The following is a 13,893-nucleotide window of genomic DNA, read 5'->3' as shown; positions in this document are numbered from 1 at the left end:
TTTATTTGCCTGAAAAATATTTTTCCATCCCTCACTATCAGCCTGTGTTACTCCTTTGTTTTGATGTGGGTCTCTTGTAGATAGCAAATGTATGGGTCATGTTTTCTTATCCATTCAACTACCCTATGTCTTTTGATTAAAGCATTTAATACTTTTACATTTAAGGTTACTTATTGGTACTTATTTGCTGCCATTTTTATTCTTCATGCCCGTGTTCCTTCTTCCTTTTCTATTTCTTCTGTTTAAAGCAACCCCTTAGCATTTTTTGCATTGCTAGATTGGTGGTAATAAAATTCTTTAGTCCTTTTTTTTGTCTGTGAAGCTCCTAGTTTCCTCTTCAATTTTGAATGATACCCTTGCTGGGTATAGTATTCTTGGATTCAGACCGTTGCTTTGCATCACTTTGTATACTTCATTCCATTCCCATCTGGCATGATGTGTTTCTGTTGAGAAATCAGTTTACAGTCTAATGGGAGATCCTTTGTTAGGTAACTTTCTCTTTCTATCTCTGGTAGTCTTTAAGATACTTTGTCATTGGTATTTGCCAATTTAATTATGATGTGTTTTGGTGTTAATCTTTTTGGGTTCAGCTTGTTTGGGACTCTGTGAGCTTCTTGAACTTGTGTGAGTTTTTCTTCCCAATATCAGGGATGTTTTCTATCATTATTTCTTCAAACAGGTTTTCTATTCCTTTCTCAGTTTCCTCTCATTCTGGCATCCCTATTATGCAGATGTTGTTTGGTTTCGTGTTGTCCCAAAGTTCCCTTAGACTCTCCTTTTTTTAAAGCTTTTTTTTTTTCCAGTTTGTGCTCTGTTTGGTTTTTTTGTTTGTTTTGTTTTGTTTTGTTTTAAATATATTTTATTGATATTTTACAGAGAGGAGAAAGGGAGAGAGATAGAAAGCTAGAAACATTGATGAGAGAGAAACATCAACTAGCTGCCTCTTGCACACCCCCTACCGGGGATGTGCCCACAACCAATGTACATGCCCTTGACCAGAATCAAACCTGGGACCCTTCAGTCCACAGACCGATGCTCTACCACTGAGCCAAACCGGTTTCAGCTGTTTGGTTGTTTTTTCTACCTTGTCTTCTAACTCGCTGATGCAGTCCTCAGCTTTTTCTACTCTCCTGTGGATATTTTCCATTGTGTTTTTTTGTCCCGACCCGCGGGACAACAACAGGGGGGGGGGGGGGGGGGGGGGGGGGGGCGCCACGCAGGAACCACCTAAGAGAATGAAACAAACAAGGAACGCGAAAGAATAAAGGCAAGACAAGGTTCTGATCAAGCCTCAGTTTTATTCTCTGAAATGGCTGTATTTATACAGCAGAGACAAAGGGGGGCAGGGCCGCCCATGCAGAGGGGTCCCTGGCAGTGTCCATGGGGGAGGATCAGGAAGGGGAAGTTCAAAGATGTTAACATTCCAAGGTGCAACATTCCAAGGCTGGGCTATCTAGGGGGGGAGGATCAGGAAGGGGAAGAGGCAGGAAGACAGGAGATGCTAAGCCCCAGGTTAATCTTATCTTCTGGCCAAGCCCTCAGGGCACCTCATAACTTCTGCTAGAAGGAACTTAATTCTATTTCCTTAAGACTGAGTTGCTTGCCTCAACTCTGCTGGCTCCCAACATTTTTTATTGCAGCTATGCCATTTATTTCTTCTTTAAAAAAAAACAACTAATTTCTTTATTGATTAAGGTATCACATATTTGTCCTCAACCCCCCATTCCAATCCCTCCCCCACTCATGCCCCCACCCCCCTATTGTCCTTGACCACTGGTTAGGCTCATATGTATGCACTTAAGTCCTTTGGTTGATATCTCCCTTTTATCCCCACCCTCTCTTTGAGGTCCAACAGTCTGACCTATGGCTCCTTATCTCTGGGTCTGTTCTTGTTCATTAGTGTATGTTGACTAATAGATCACGTCCTACTGGAAATATAAGACTCAAAAATGAGACAAGCAATAATCATTATGCTGAAAGGCATATGAATCTTCTTGATTTTTCTTCCTTTCCTCTTTATTCTTACACATAGTGTTTAATTTGTCTTTCATCCTTTTCAGCATCCTTATAATCATTGCTCTGAATTTTTTCTCTGACAAATTGCTTGCATCCATTTCATTTATTTTCTTTTCTAGTGTATTTTCTTTTTCTTCCAATGGTGGTGGTGGTGGTTGTTTTCTCCCCTTTTCTTTCAAATGGGTTTTGTTTCTTTGTCTTCCCATTTTTACTCCCCATTGTTTCTTTGTGGTTGTTTCTGTGTATTAGATCAAACTTCTATGTCACCCAGATTTTTTTTGAGTTTGTATTATATAGTAGATGTTTTGTGGGACCCAGTGCTGCAATCTCTGAGGTCTTCTCGACTGGTTATTCTAGGGATTCCCCCTACTTGGGATATTTGAGTTCTCTTGGTATAGTTGGGTCTTGAATGTTACTGTCCCATTTATGGGTGGAATCTCTTCTCACAGTGTCTGACTATGTGTTTCACTGTTTGATACATTAACCAAACCACACAACATACAACATGACAAGACACAACTTGAAGGGCACAATATACTCACAACACCAATAAAAACGATCACCAGAGATAAGAGAATTAGGAGATAAAAATATCAAAAATTATATTGAGAAAAGAAAAAAAGGTAAGAGAGAAAAGAAAAAGAAAAAAGAAGAGGAGAAATATATATGAAGATAAAACACCACAAAACAAACTAATACACACACACACACACACACACACACACAAAAGCAAACAACAAACACCCAGAAAAAAAAGGGGAGGGAACAGAATCTGTAGAGGCAGAGCTTATATATAGAATGTAAGGTTAAGGAATTGAATGAACAAAGGAAAGGCTATGGTTCAGTATAGATAATATAGAAAGAGAATAAATGGTTAAGAAGAAAAGTAAAAAGAAGAAAAACAAAAAAATCAATAAGTTAAAAAATAAGATAAAACAGAATTAAAAAAATTTTTTCTATCCTATATATTTATCTATTTTCAAAAAAGGAGAATAGAGATAAGATAGGTTTGGGTTAAGTGATTGAAACTAATTAAGCAATTAGGAGAAGAAAGCAAGGGAAGAGAGGAAAAACAAAAGCACAAAAAAGTGGGCTAGTGAAGAAAGAGAAAAGAGAAGAGTGCTTGGACTTAGAGCAGAGGAGAGGAAATTAGATATATGAGTAATTTCTACAGAATACAGAGATTACAATAATAATATATCAATAAAGAAGGTCAATTTTTAACAGGGTTAAAAAGAAAGGAGAGAGAAAAACGAAAGTAGGGACAGAAAAAAAACAGATGAAAAAGGGCGAAGTAAGGAAGAAAAGATTGGAAAAAATGAAAAAAAATAAGATTAAAAAAATAAAAATAGAATGAAGAAAAATAATACAAAAATATAAAAAGTAAAAAAATTAAAATAAGAGGTAAAAAATAAAAATAAAAAGTAGTGTTATTTGTTTCAGCTGAGTTTTAATGTCCCATGGGGGCTGGTTTAAGAGCCTACTCTATTGTTCTGTCTGCCACTTCTCAGTTTCTTGTTAGGTAGTCCGCACCATGTTGAAATTGTAAGCGATCCATTGCTCTTCTATTTGTGTCTATCTCCATAGTTTTGGCTATAAGCAGGCAGGACTAATCTACTCATTTTGTTTGTCTGCCTGCTACCAGTCTTAATTATTCAAGTGTCTATTTCTGACATGGACTGAAGGTGGGGATGTTTCGGTATTGGTTTCAAAACTAAAGGGTCCCTCAACCTAGTCCCAGAGTTCTCCCTGGGGCTATTCAGAGTTTTTGTTTTTTCTGCAAAGCTGGGTGCAGCTGTACTAGTTTCCCTGCAGCTGCTGGGAGGGGCAGATTCTTAAGGAGAAAAAATAGCTGCTTAAGTTTGGAGGATCTGGAATGTGTCCGTGCCAGAGTCCCGGTTACCTTTCCCTGTCCTGCTCCTCTCCACCGTCTCCAACTGCACCTCTATTTGCATCACAGCTTTGGTGTGTTTGTAATTTAAAGGTCCTAAGAACTGGGTTTAGCAAATAAAAGCAAGGAAAATACAGATGCAAAACAACTGTGATACTATGAGTTTCTCTTCTCTCTGAACTGCAAGGATTACTAGGCAGTTCTTTAGGCTGTCTTTCTGGGCACAGCTTCTCACAGCTGTGGACTTAGATCTAGATTCCCCAACCATCAACAGCCCTGTGCACCTCCCTTCCACAGTTGGGTATTACGCATGTCCCCAAGGGATGTGGACTTGCTGTAGTACTGGTTCCTTCTGACCTTCTTGTCCCAGTGGTCACGCATCTCTCTCTCCAGCCCAGATCCCCAATCCTACATTCTCCAGACATCCTCTGTCCTTTATGGCCAAGGAGTGTCTCACCAGTTGTATTTAATTTGCCAATTCCAGGTGGATGTTATTTGATTTAGTTGTTCCTTCTATCTGCACCGTGAGAAGACACAGGACATGTCTGCCTGTTCAGCTGCCATTTTGAAATTCCCAAACTGAGTCCTTTCCTTTCTTTATTGAATGCCCACTATGCACTATGTAGAGTATGTTGGAAACAATTTAAAATACACAGTGCCCATAGTTGGATGTCAGTTTAGACACTAAGACTCTATCTGAGATGTGCATTCAGGAGATTTAGTGCCCTTTAAATTAATGACTAAGAGGGGTGAGCAAAGCAGGGATTGGAGGTAGAAGACGTGACTTGCCAGACAATTGGAACAGGAGCCTCAGAAGATCTTAAGAGGACCTCTGCGCTAGATGATCGACCCTTCAGAGCTATTTTACTTTGAGGCAATGTGTTAAAGACTTTATATCTGCTCCTTGTTTAGTCACCAAATAGGGATCAGACCAGCTTTTCTAGCTGGGGTAAATTCCTAGAGAGAGACTCAGAGAGAAGCTATCAATCATTAATACTCCCCTCCACCTGGGGAATGGTGTCTGTCCTGCAGGAGTCTGAATGATGCACTCATAGAAGAGACAGTTCTTCCCCACATTAGAATATAAAGAATCAAATATTTTAATAGCTTTGTGTACAAAGTGCCTGAGGGGAGCCAGGACAGGCTTTCCAGCCTTAACCTAAAAAGGCCAAAGTGAGAAGCAATAATCTTTTTTTGTTTGTTTTTTTGTTTGTTTCCTTGTAATCAAAGAACAGCTCTTCAGGAAGCTCTGACTCATGGGGCAACCCAATTAATATTCTGATTAGGACACAGAGTCAAGGGATATGCATGAGAAAGGGAAAGAAAGGCAGTTTTACTGGTGCAGATAGGCTAAATTTGTGTCACTAATGCTAAACAATGTTTTAAATTTTGATCTGGTAGTCATCAGGAGGGCAAACCTTGGGGTGGGTGGAAGAAATGGGGCATTCCTCTGATGAGTTAAGAATGGAGACATGTGGGACAAGGAGAGTGGGTGTGTAGCCTAGTTCTCATTTCTAGCCCTAGAGCTTTGTTAGCCAGGCTTTTCATACATCCCTCTCCAAGACTTGGCTCCTTGGAAACAGAACTGATCACTGAACGTACTTTTACCTTTGCTTACCCTTAACTGTCTGTGGTGTATTTTCACAGAAATCCCACCAAGGATTCATGAGAGCACTTCCCAGAAGTGAGGTCATGCAGTGCTGAAGAACTTCCAGCCAAGAGCCTGGAGATTTTGGAGTGATCACTAATGGGCAAGGTGTTTGGGTTCCTAAAGAAATTTGCCATCAGTTCTAGCTGAGTCTCAGCAGACCCTGTTGAGAAGAAAGAAAGAAAACAACAACATGAAGAAGAGGGAGCAGCTACCAAAACACTTGAGTGCCTGGAACTGCCCTCAGGGTCATTACCTCCCTCCCATTTTTTCTATTTTTGACTATTTAGAAATGTTTTGTTTACTCACTATACTCTGAAGCAGTAAAGCTTTGTGGTTAATGACTCCTGATCCCTTGTGCCATCATTTCTGCATTTTTAAATGGGAATAATCATAGTACTGAGAGCATACAGTTGTTGAGAGAATAAATGAGATAATCTGTGGAAATTTCTTTAGATCAATGGTTCGCATATAGTAGCAGTTAGTTCCTGTCTTTACTGTTGTACCTGTGTGCAAGTATGTCTAGAGGCAAGTGCTTCTGCTGATTCAGGATGTATATCTGTGATTATCTGCTACCCTTGGATTTTTACGTTCTTATTGCGCTTTCTTATGTACACCAAGTCCTTTCCACAGTAATCTTAATATTAGTGGTGCTTGCTCCGTCTTTATTTTTTTAAACCTACAACCAAAGATATGTTTTCACTGACTTGGAGAGAGAGAGAGAGGGAGAGAAGTTGTCTTTCCTATGCACCCTGACTGGGGAGGGAGCCCACAATGTGGTATATGCCCTCACTGGGCATTTAACCCACAACCTTCAGGATAAAGCTCTAACCAACCAAACCACTCTCTTAAATTATTCACCTTTGTGGGGTCTGTGGAACCCAGGGCTGTTTGGCTGCAAGTGGGTTAGAGAAATGCCATCTTTTGGTTGTCTCATAAGTTCCTTTTGGCTTCCAGCCCCTGAAGGTGAATTTAGATTAGTGGATTTCTCCTGAAACTTTCTTCTGATTTCTTAAACCACAAAGTGGGAACTGGGTAGGGCCTTTCCACTGGAATCTAAAATTACTCTTATCCCTGAGCCCTGTAGATGCCCATTATGACTCAACTCAAGCAGGAACTCATAATTCTCCCAGCTAAACTTTCTGTAATGTTTCTCACTTTTCCTTTGCTCATACAACAATGGCTTGTACTACATATTTGACAATGAGTAATACAACTGTTGTGACATCTCTCTTTCCTAATGGATGATTAAAATTTTATTACTATTTCATTTTTCAGAGTTCATGCTTTATCTTTTCTCCCCAATTATTTTGCAAACTCCCTAGTGATTTCTTTATGCCTCTGAGAGTACTTTATAGAATTTCATATCCTTAAGAAGATTCTAGAAGACCATATGACTTTTGTTAAATCCCTTAGCTAGTCCTTGTCCTCAGTATTTTTTCTCTTTTTCTTTCAGGCCCAGTTGGTTTACACAACATTGGACAGAGTTGTTGCCTTAACTCCCTGATCCAGGTACTGATTATGAACATGAGTTTCACTCAAATACTAAAGAGGTAAGACTATTATTCAGGCTATTCTTACTAATAAAGAGGGACTATGCTAATTGACCATCACACCCTCACAAATATGGTGGCACCCAGAGCCAATAAGGAGGAAATATGCTAATTGACTTCCACACTCTCAAAGATGGAAGCATCCACAGCCACAAGATGGCAGTCCCCTTAGCCCCCCAGCTGCCCAGGGCCAGCCTGAGGTGCAGGCAAGTCTTGGATGGCAGCTTCCCAGCCACCCAGGGCCAGCCTGAGGGATGACCAAATGACTGAACAAGCAAACTGTGTGGGGTGACCAGGCTAGTGGGGGGCCATGAGTGGTGATCAGGCTGGCAGGAGGGGGCAGTTGGGGGTGAGCATGTTAGCAGAGTAGATAGTTGGGGGCAACTAGGCCAACAGGGTGGAGAAGTTGGGGGCAACAAGGCCAGCAAGGGGGGCAGTAAGAGGCGACCAGACTGGTAGAAGGGGGCAGTTGGGGGCAACCATGTTGTGGGGGTAGGCAGTTAGGAGCAACCAGGCAGGCAGGCAGGTGAGTGATTAGGAGCCAGCAGTCTAGGATTGTGAAAATGATGTCCTGGATTGGAGAGGATGCTGGCTGGGCTGAGAAAACTCACACAGACACACATACACACACACACACACACATACACACAAACACATACCCTGCAATAAACATGTATAATCGTTTATGTTTTCAAACATTCAGTTATTCACAGTGACTTGGATTTATTTTAGAATAATTTTTAACATTTTTTAATTACAGTTGACATTCAATGTTTTATTCAGGTATACAATATAGGGACTAGACAGTTATATAACTTACCAAGTGATCAGCCTGATAAGTCTAGTACCCACCTGACAGCATGCATAGTTATTACAATACTAGGAGCCCAGTTTGCGCCATGGAACCCACCCTCAAGTACCTTGTCCAGCCCTGCCTCACTCCCTGGGCCCCGCAGCAGCCGAGCAGGCCTTCCCCAGCACAGATGTGCAGAGGACCCTGTTGCCTGCCTCCGATGCTGAGTGTGCAACCTCTCCTGTCTGGTCAGCCCTGGTTAATTAGCATATTTATCTATCCCATCTAATAAAAGAGTAATATGCAAATTGACCATCACTCCAACAAGATGGTCCCCCCCATGTGGTCAAATATGGTTGCCCCCATGTGGACACATGATGGCCACCACAAGGTGGCCAGCAGGGGAGGGCAGTTGGGAGGAACAGGCCTGCAAGGGAGGGCAATTGGGGGTGACCAGGTCAGCAGGGGAGGACAGTTGGGGGCAATCAGGCCTGTAGGGGAGGGCATTTGGGGGGGACCAGGCCTGCAGGAAAGGGCAGTTAAGGGTGAACAGGCAGGCAGGGGAGGGCAGTTAGGGGCAATTTGGTGGGCAGGGGAGTAGTTAGGCATGAATCAGCCTGTCAGGGGAATGGTTAGGGGATGATCAGGCTGACAGGCAGAAGTGGTTAGGGGCAATCAGGCAAGCATGCAGGTGAATAGTTGGGAGCCAGCAGTCCTGGATTGTGAGAGGGCAGTCGGATATCCCTCCAGTGGTCCCAGATTGGAGAGGAGGCAGGCTGGGCTCAGGGACACCCCTCCACACATGCATGAATTTTATTCTTGGGCTTCTAGATATATATATATATATTGTGTGTGTGTGTGTGTGTGTGTGTGTGTGTGTGTGTATAGATAGGTAGATAGATAGATAGATAGATAGATAGATAGAGATATATAGATATATAGATATATAGATATATAGATGATGTATAGATATATAGATAGATATATATAATTATACTAGATATATATATATAATTATACTAGATATATATATATATCTAGCCTGTACACCTTATGCTGCTGTACTTTACATCTCTCTGACTATTCTATTAACTACCAGTGTGTACTTTTTAATTCCTTTACCTTTTTCGCCAATTCTCCCAACTCCACTCTCATCTGGCAACCTTAAAATGTTCTCTGTATTTATGAGTATTTCTGCTTTGTTTATTTTATGTTTTAGAATCCACATATAAGTGAAACCAGAAGATATTTATCTTTCTCTGTCTGACTTATTTCACTTAGTATAATTCACATCATGTTGTCAAAAATAGTAAGATTTAATTCTTTTTTATGCCAAGTACTGTTAAATTGTATATATATATATATATATATACATCTTCTTTATCCCTTTTTCTTTAAAAAAAATAAATTTATGGGGATGACATTGGTAAATATGATCATACAGGTTTCAGGTGTGGGTTTCTATGTTGCAACGTCTGTTTATTGCACTGTGTGCCCACCACCTAAAGTCAACTCATCTCCCATCACCTTATATTAGGTCCCTTTAACCCTCATCCTCCCCACCATTTTCTTTCTGGCTACCACCACACTACTGTTTGCATCCATGAGTTTCAGTTTTATATCCCACATATGAGTGAAATCATATGGTTCTTAGCTTTTTCTACCTTATTTTACTTAGCAGAACATTTTCAAGGTCCATCCATGATGTCACTAATGGCAGTATTTCATCTTTTCTTATGGCTGAGTAGTATTTCTTGTGTATATGCATCACATTTTCTTTATCTAGTCCTCTGTTACAGGACACATTGGTTGTTTCCATGTCTTGGCCACTGTGAACATAGGGTGCATATATCTTTATGTATACATGTTTTGAGGTTTTTTGAGGGGGAGATATATAAGCAGGAGAAGGATTGCTGGGTCACATGATACCATATTTGTAATTTTTTGAGGAATCGCCAGACTGTTTTTTCATAATGGCTGTACCAGTCTACATTCCCACCAGCAGTGAATGAGGGTTCCCTTTTCTCTAAACCTCTCCAACACTTGTTATCACTTGTCTTGTTGATAATAGCCATTCTAAAAGGTGTGAGGTGGTATCTCATTATAGTTTTGATTTGCATTTCCCTGATTGCTAGTGAGGTTGAATATCTTTTCTCACATCTGTTGACTGTTTGTATGTCTTCTTGGCAGAGATGTCTGTTCAGGTCCTCTGTCCATTTTTTGATTGGATTGTTTGTTTGATACCGCGTTTTATGAGGTTTTATATTATATATATATTTTGGACATTAAATATTTGTTGGAGCTATTGTTTGCAAATACCATTTCCCATTTGATCAGCTATTTTTTTGTTGTCAGTTTGTTTTGCCAAGTAGAAGCTTTTTAATTTGATGTATTTTTGCTTTACTTCCCTTTGGGGTTAAGTTCATAAAATGTTCTCTATGACCAAAATCAGGTGATGTTTCTTCTGGGATCTCCTCGTAAGTAACTGACAGCTTTACTCTTTCTGCTTTAAGATTCTCTGTCTTTAGCCTTTGACATTTTGATGACAATGTGACTTTATGTAGGCCTCTTTGAGTTCATCTTGTTTAGGTCTGTAGGATTCTCAGTGCTTCCTGGGCTTGTATGTCTATTTTCTTTGCCATGTTAGGGAAGTTTTCTGCCATTATTTATTCAAATAAGTTTTCAATCTCTTTCTCTCTTCTGCTATCACTATGAAGTGAATACTAGTACACTTGATGTTATCCCAGAGGCTCCTTAAATTATCCTAATTTTTGTTTTGCTGTTCCAATTTTTTTTTTAAATTGTTGTCTTCAAAATTGCTTCTTTGAACTTCTGCTTCTAATCTACTATTGATTCTTTCTAATGTATTCTTTATTTCAGATATTGCATTCTTAACCCCTTTTTAAAGATGTTTTCTCTCTCCATTTATGTTTCCTGACTCCTGTTGAAGTTCTCAATGAGATCATTTAACACCCATATAACCAGTGTTTAGAATTCTGCATTTGGAAGATTGCTTGTCTCCATTTTATTTAGTTTTTTTGTTGTTGTTGTTGTTTGTTTTGTTTTGTTTTAGTTTTGTCCTTTTTTTCATTTGAAACATGTTTCTTTGTTTTCTCATTTTGGCTGCTATTAGGTCTGATCAAACAATTGAATAGATACTCCCTCCTCTGGGAACTGACCTTTAGGCCATGTCACAATGTACATTCCACTTGCTTAGACCACATTCCACTTGCTAAGACCACATTCCACTTGCTAAGACCATTATCTCGCTTCTCTGGAGTTTCCCAGAATACTAATCTCCACAGAGATTCTCCACCCAGAAAAAGCCCGCTTAGATTTCTTTAAAATCCTCTGACTCCCTGTCTTTGGGTTCTGGTGCCATTTTGGGGTTCAGCCCACCTGGTATCCAGATGATGTAATAAATTTATAATTCCTTTCCACTTTGGCCTCCTTTGGTGACACTAACATTTGGTTCTGAAACCCAAGAGGGTTCCACAGGGATGGGGAGCCATCGCCCTGGCTTCAGACACCACAGATTTGCTACTCAGAGAGCAGTAGGCAATGGTAGCTCAACCTGGGCTTTACCACCAAATCCTACTGAGGTGTCATAATAGCCAGCCTCAATTAGGCCTCCCACCCTTATGGACTCGCCGCCCTCCACACCCCCACCCCTGAGCCAGCAAAGGAGAATGCTTTATCAAGAACCTCTCTTTCTCCATTGCTGATCCTCCATTTCACACTGGCCAATCTTCTCTAGGTCATTGACATTTCGTAAATTCCCTCATCTCAAGTCTTCTGCCTATTCTCTCTCACTGACTTCTCAAAAATCTCTGGTCTTGAAAATTCTAGTGCTAGGCCAGAAGATTCTTCAGCCATTTGGCTTTGGGTCCTTCTGGATAGGGGATGCCTAGTCCAGAGGGTCACTTCTCATTTCTCATGGTAGTTTGTTTAGAAGTGGGGATGCCTGCCCTAAGCAGTCACCTTTGGATTTGTGGTTTGTGATTCACCCTTCCTCTCTCGTTGGCCAAGCCATACTCCTTCACAGTCATGGGGAAGATCATGCCCAAGCAACTCATTTTCTTTTGTAGCACTGTTTGGCCACAATATAAACTAGCCTCAATGGCCTGAAAATGGCACTTTCATAAACTTAGCAATTTAATTTCTGTCACCACAATGAAAAATGGTCAGAGATTTCCTATGTCCAGACCTTTTGGATCCTCCAGTCCTAACCCTCTCTCTGTTAGTCCTTCTCTACCCATCAGATCCTTCTCCTTTACTCAAAACTTCATACCCCTAACACTTCTGATTCTAAATCTACTTTGATCCAGCAGACCACAAGTTCTACCCCCTTACACATTCCCTCCCTCATCTGCAGTAGATTCAAAAAATACAGACCATCCTAATAGCAACCACCTTCTCCCCAGGACCCTGAGAGCCCAAATCCTGAAAACCTGAATTCTAATACAGCCTTTTTCCTAACACTCATTCTCAAGCAACACAAAGACTGCCTTCCTCAATACCCACTTCTGTTCCCATGCCCATTCCACCCCTGAGGGAGGTAGTATGAACTGAGAACATAGTCCAAGTCCACATCCCATCCTCTATGTCTAACCTCACACAGATTGAAAGGTGTCTCAGGTCTTTTTCCAATGACCTGTCCAAGAAATTGAGTACCTGACCAAGTCCTATCTCCTGTCCTGGCATGACATTTAAGTCATCCTGTCCTCTTCTCTAACCCCAAAGGACAAGGAGTGCATTTGGATATCAAATCAGGACCATGCCAATATCCTCCATAGACAGGATGTGGCAGCAAACCCTGTTGTACTGATGCGTTCCTCAGAACTGACCTGAGATGAGACTATCAGGTTACTTCTCCAGGTCACCAGCTCTGTAGCCATATAATCACCTGTCTCATTGCCAGACTCAAAAAAGATTTCCCACAAAGTGGTCAACTATGATGTAAGGTTTGAGGCACAGGAAACTGACCACCAGGATATTTTAAAGTAAAGTTTATTCCCCAGTAATGAGCGGGACTCATTACAGAGGTAGAGAAATTAGAATTGAAGGAGTTGGGGGTTGGGGATGGACCCAGCCAGGCTGCCTCCTGGGCATGGAGGATCAGCAACACGTGGCTGGTCTGGGAGTCTTTTTAAGGGGAGAAACAGGAGAGGGTTGGACCCAGGGCAGGACAGGAAGGGGTGGGCTCCAGGACACTTTGGCACACACTGATTGGTGGCTCAATGTCTTGGGGATGTCTCTGTGACAGATGCCAGTAATGTCATAACTCCGCCCACCAGTTGGGAGGAGGGAAAACCTTATATATGATAAATGTAATGAAATCACTCAGGGCCCTGACGAAAACCCAGCTCTCTTCCTCTTCTGTCTCACGAAGACCTTACAGAAATTTACTATCTTAAACCCACTTCTCCAGAGGGAACCCTTCCTCTGAATACCCATTTTATATCCCATTCAGCCCCTGACATATGCTGCAAACTTAAAAAAATAGACTCAAGTCCACAAACCCCTCAAAAAGACCTTTTTAACCTGGCCTTTATAGTCTTTAATAACAGAGATGAGGAGACCCAAATCCAAAACAAAGGCGAGATCAGGCCAAGACTGAGGCCCAAAGGAGGCCTTCCAGCTCCTAGCCACCACTCTCATGAACCCCCAACAAAGTGCTGGTCCTCCAATTAAGGGTAAGTCAGGGGCTAACCCTCCTCTGGGCCCATGCTTCAAATGCGACAAGGAAGGACAATGGGGCAAGTCCTGCTCAAACCTGAGACTCCTGCCTGAGCCCTGCCCAAGGTATGGAAGGGAAGGCCACTGGAAAACAGACTGGTCTGGCCCCTCCAGGTTGGACCTTGGACAATCCAGCCAGGCCACCTTCTGGGTCCAGTTTGGAGCTCTCAGACCTCTTGGGACTGGCCACCAAAAGACTGAAGCTGCCCAAGCCCAAATAAGGCCCTACAGACTTACATCACCAGGACAGAGC

The 13,893-nt window shown here is 41.5% G+C and overlaps 1 protein-coding gene across 1 annotated transcript in view; it reads left to right on the top strand.

The window, feature by feature from the left end:
* Window positions 1–13,893, top strand: part of USP18 (ubiquitin specific peptidase 18) — an 80,952-nt gene that overhangs the window by 29,543 nt on the left and 37,516 nt on the right. The window contains 3 exon segments of the mRNA XM_036458019.2: window positions 5,555–5,689; window positions 5,691–5,803; window positions 7,012–7,108. Coding sequence (XP_036313912.1) covers window positions 5,655–5,689; window positions 5,691–5,803; window positions 7,012–7,108 — 245 coding nt within the window. The 5' untranslated portion in view covers window positions 5,555–5,654.

The sequence above is a fragment of the Pipistrellus kuhlii genome, unplaced genomic scaffold (genome assembly GCF_014108245.1).
Source record: "Pipistrellus kuhlii isolate mPipKuh1 unplaced genomic scaffold, mPipKuh1.p scaffold_m20_p_3, whole genome shotgun sequence".
NCBI lineage: Eukaryota > Metazoa > Chordata > Mammalia > Chiroptera > Vespertilionidae > Pipistrellus > Pipistrellus kuhlii.
The sequence above is the reverse complement of the archived record's forward strand: the minus strand, read 5'-3'. Positions and strand labels throughout refer to the sequence as shown.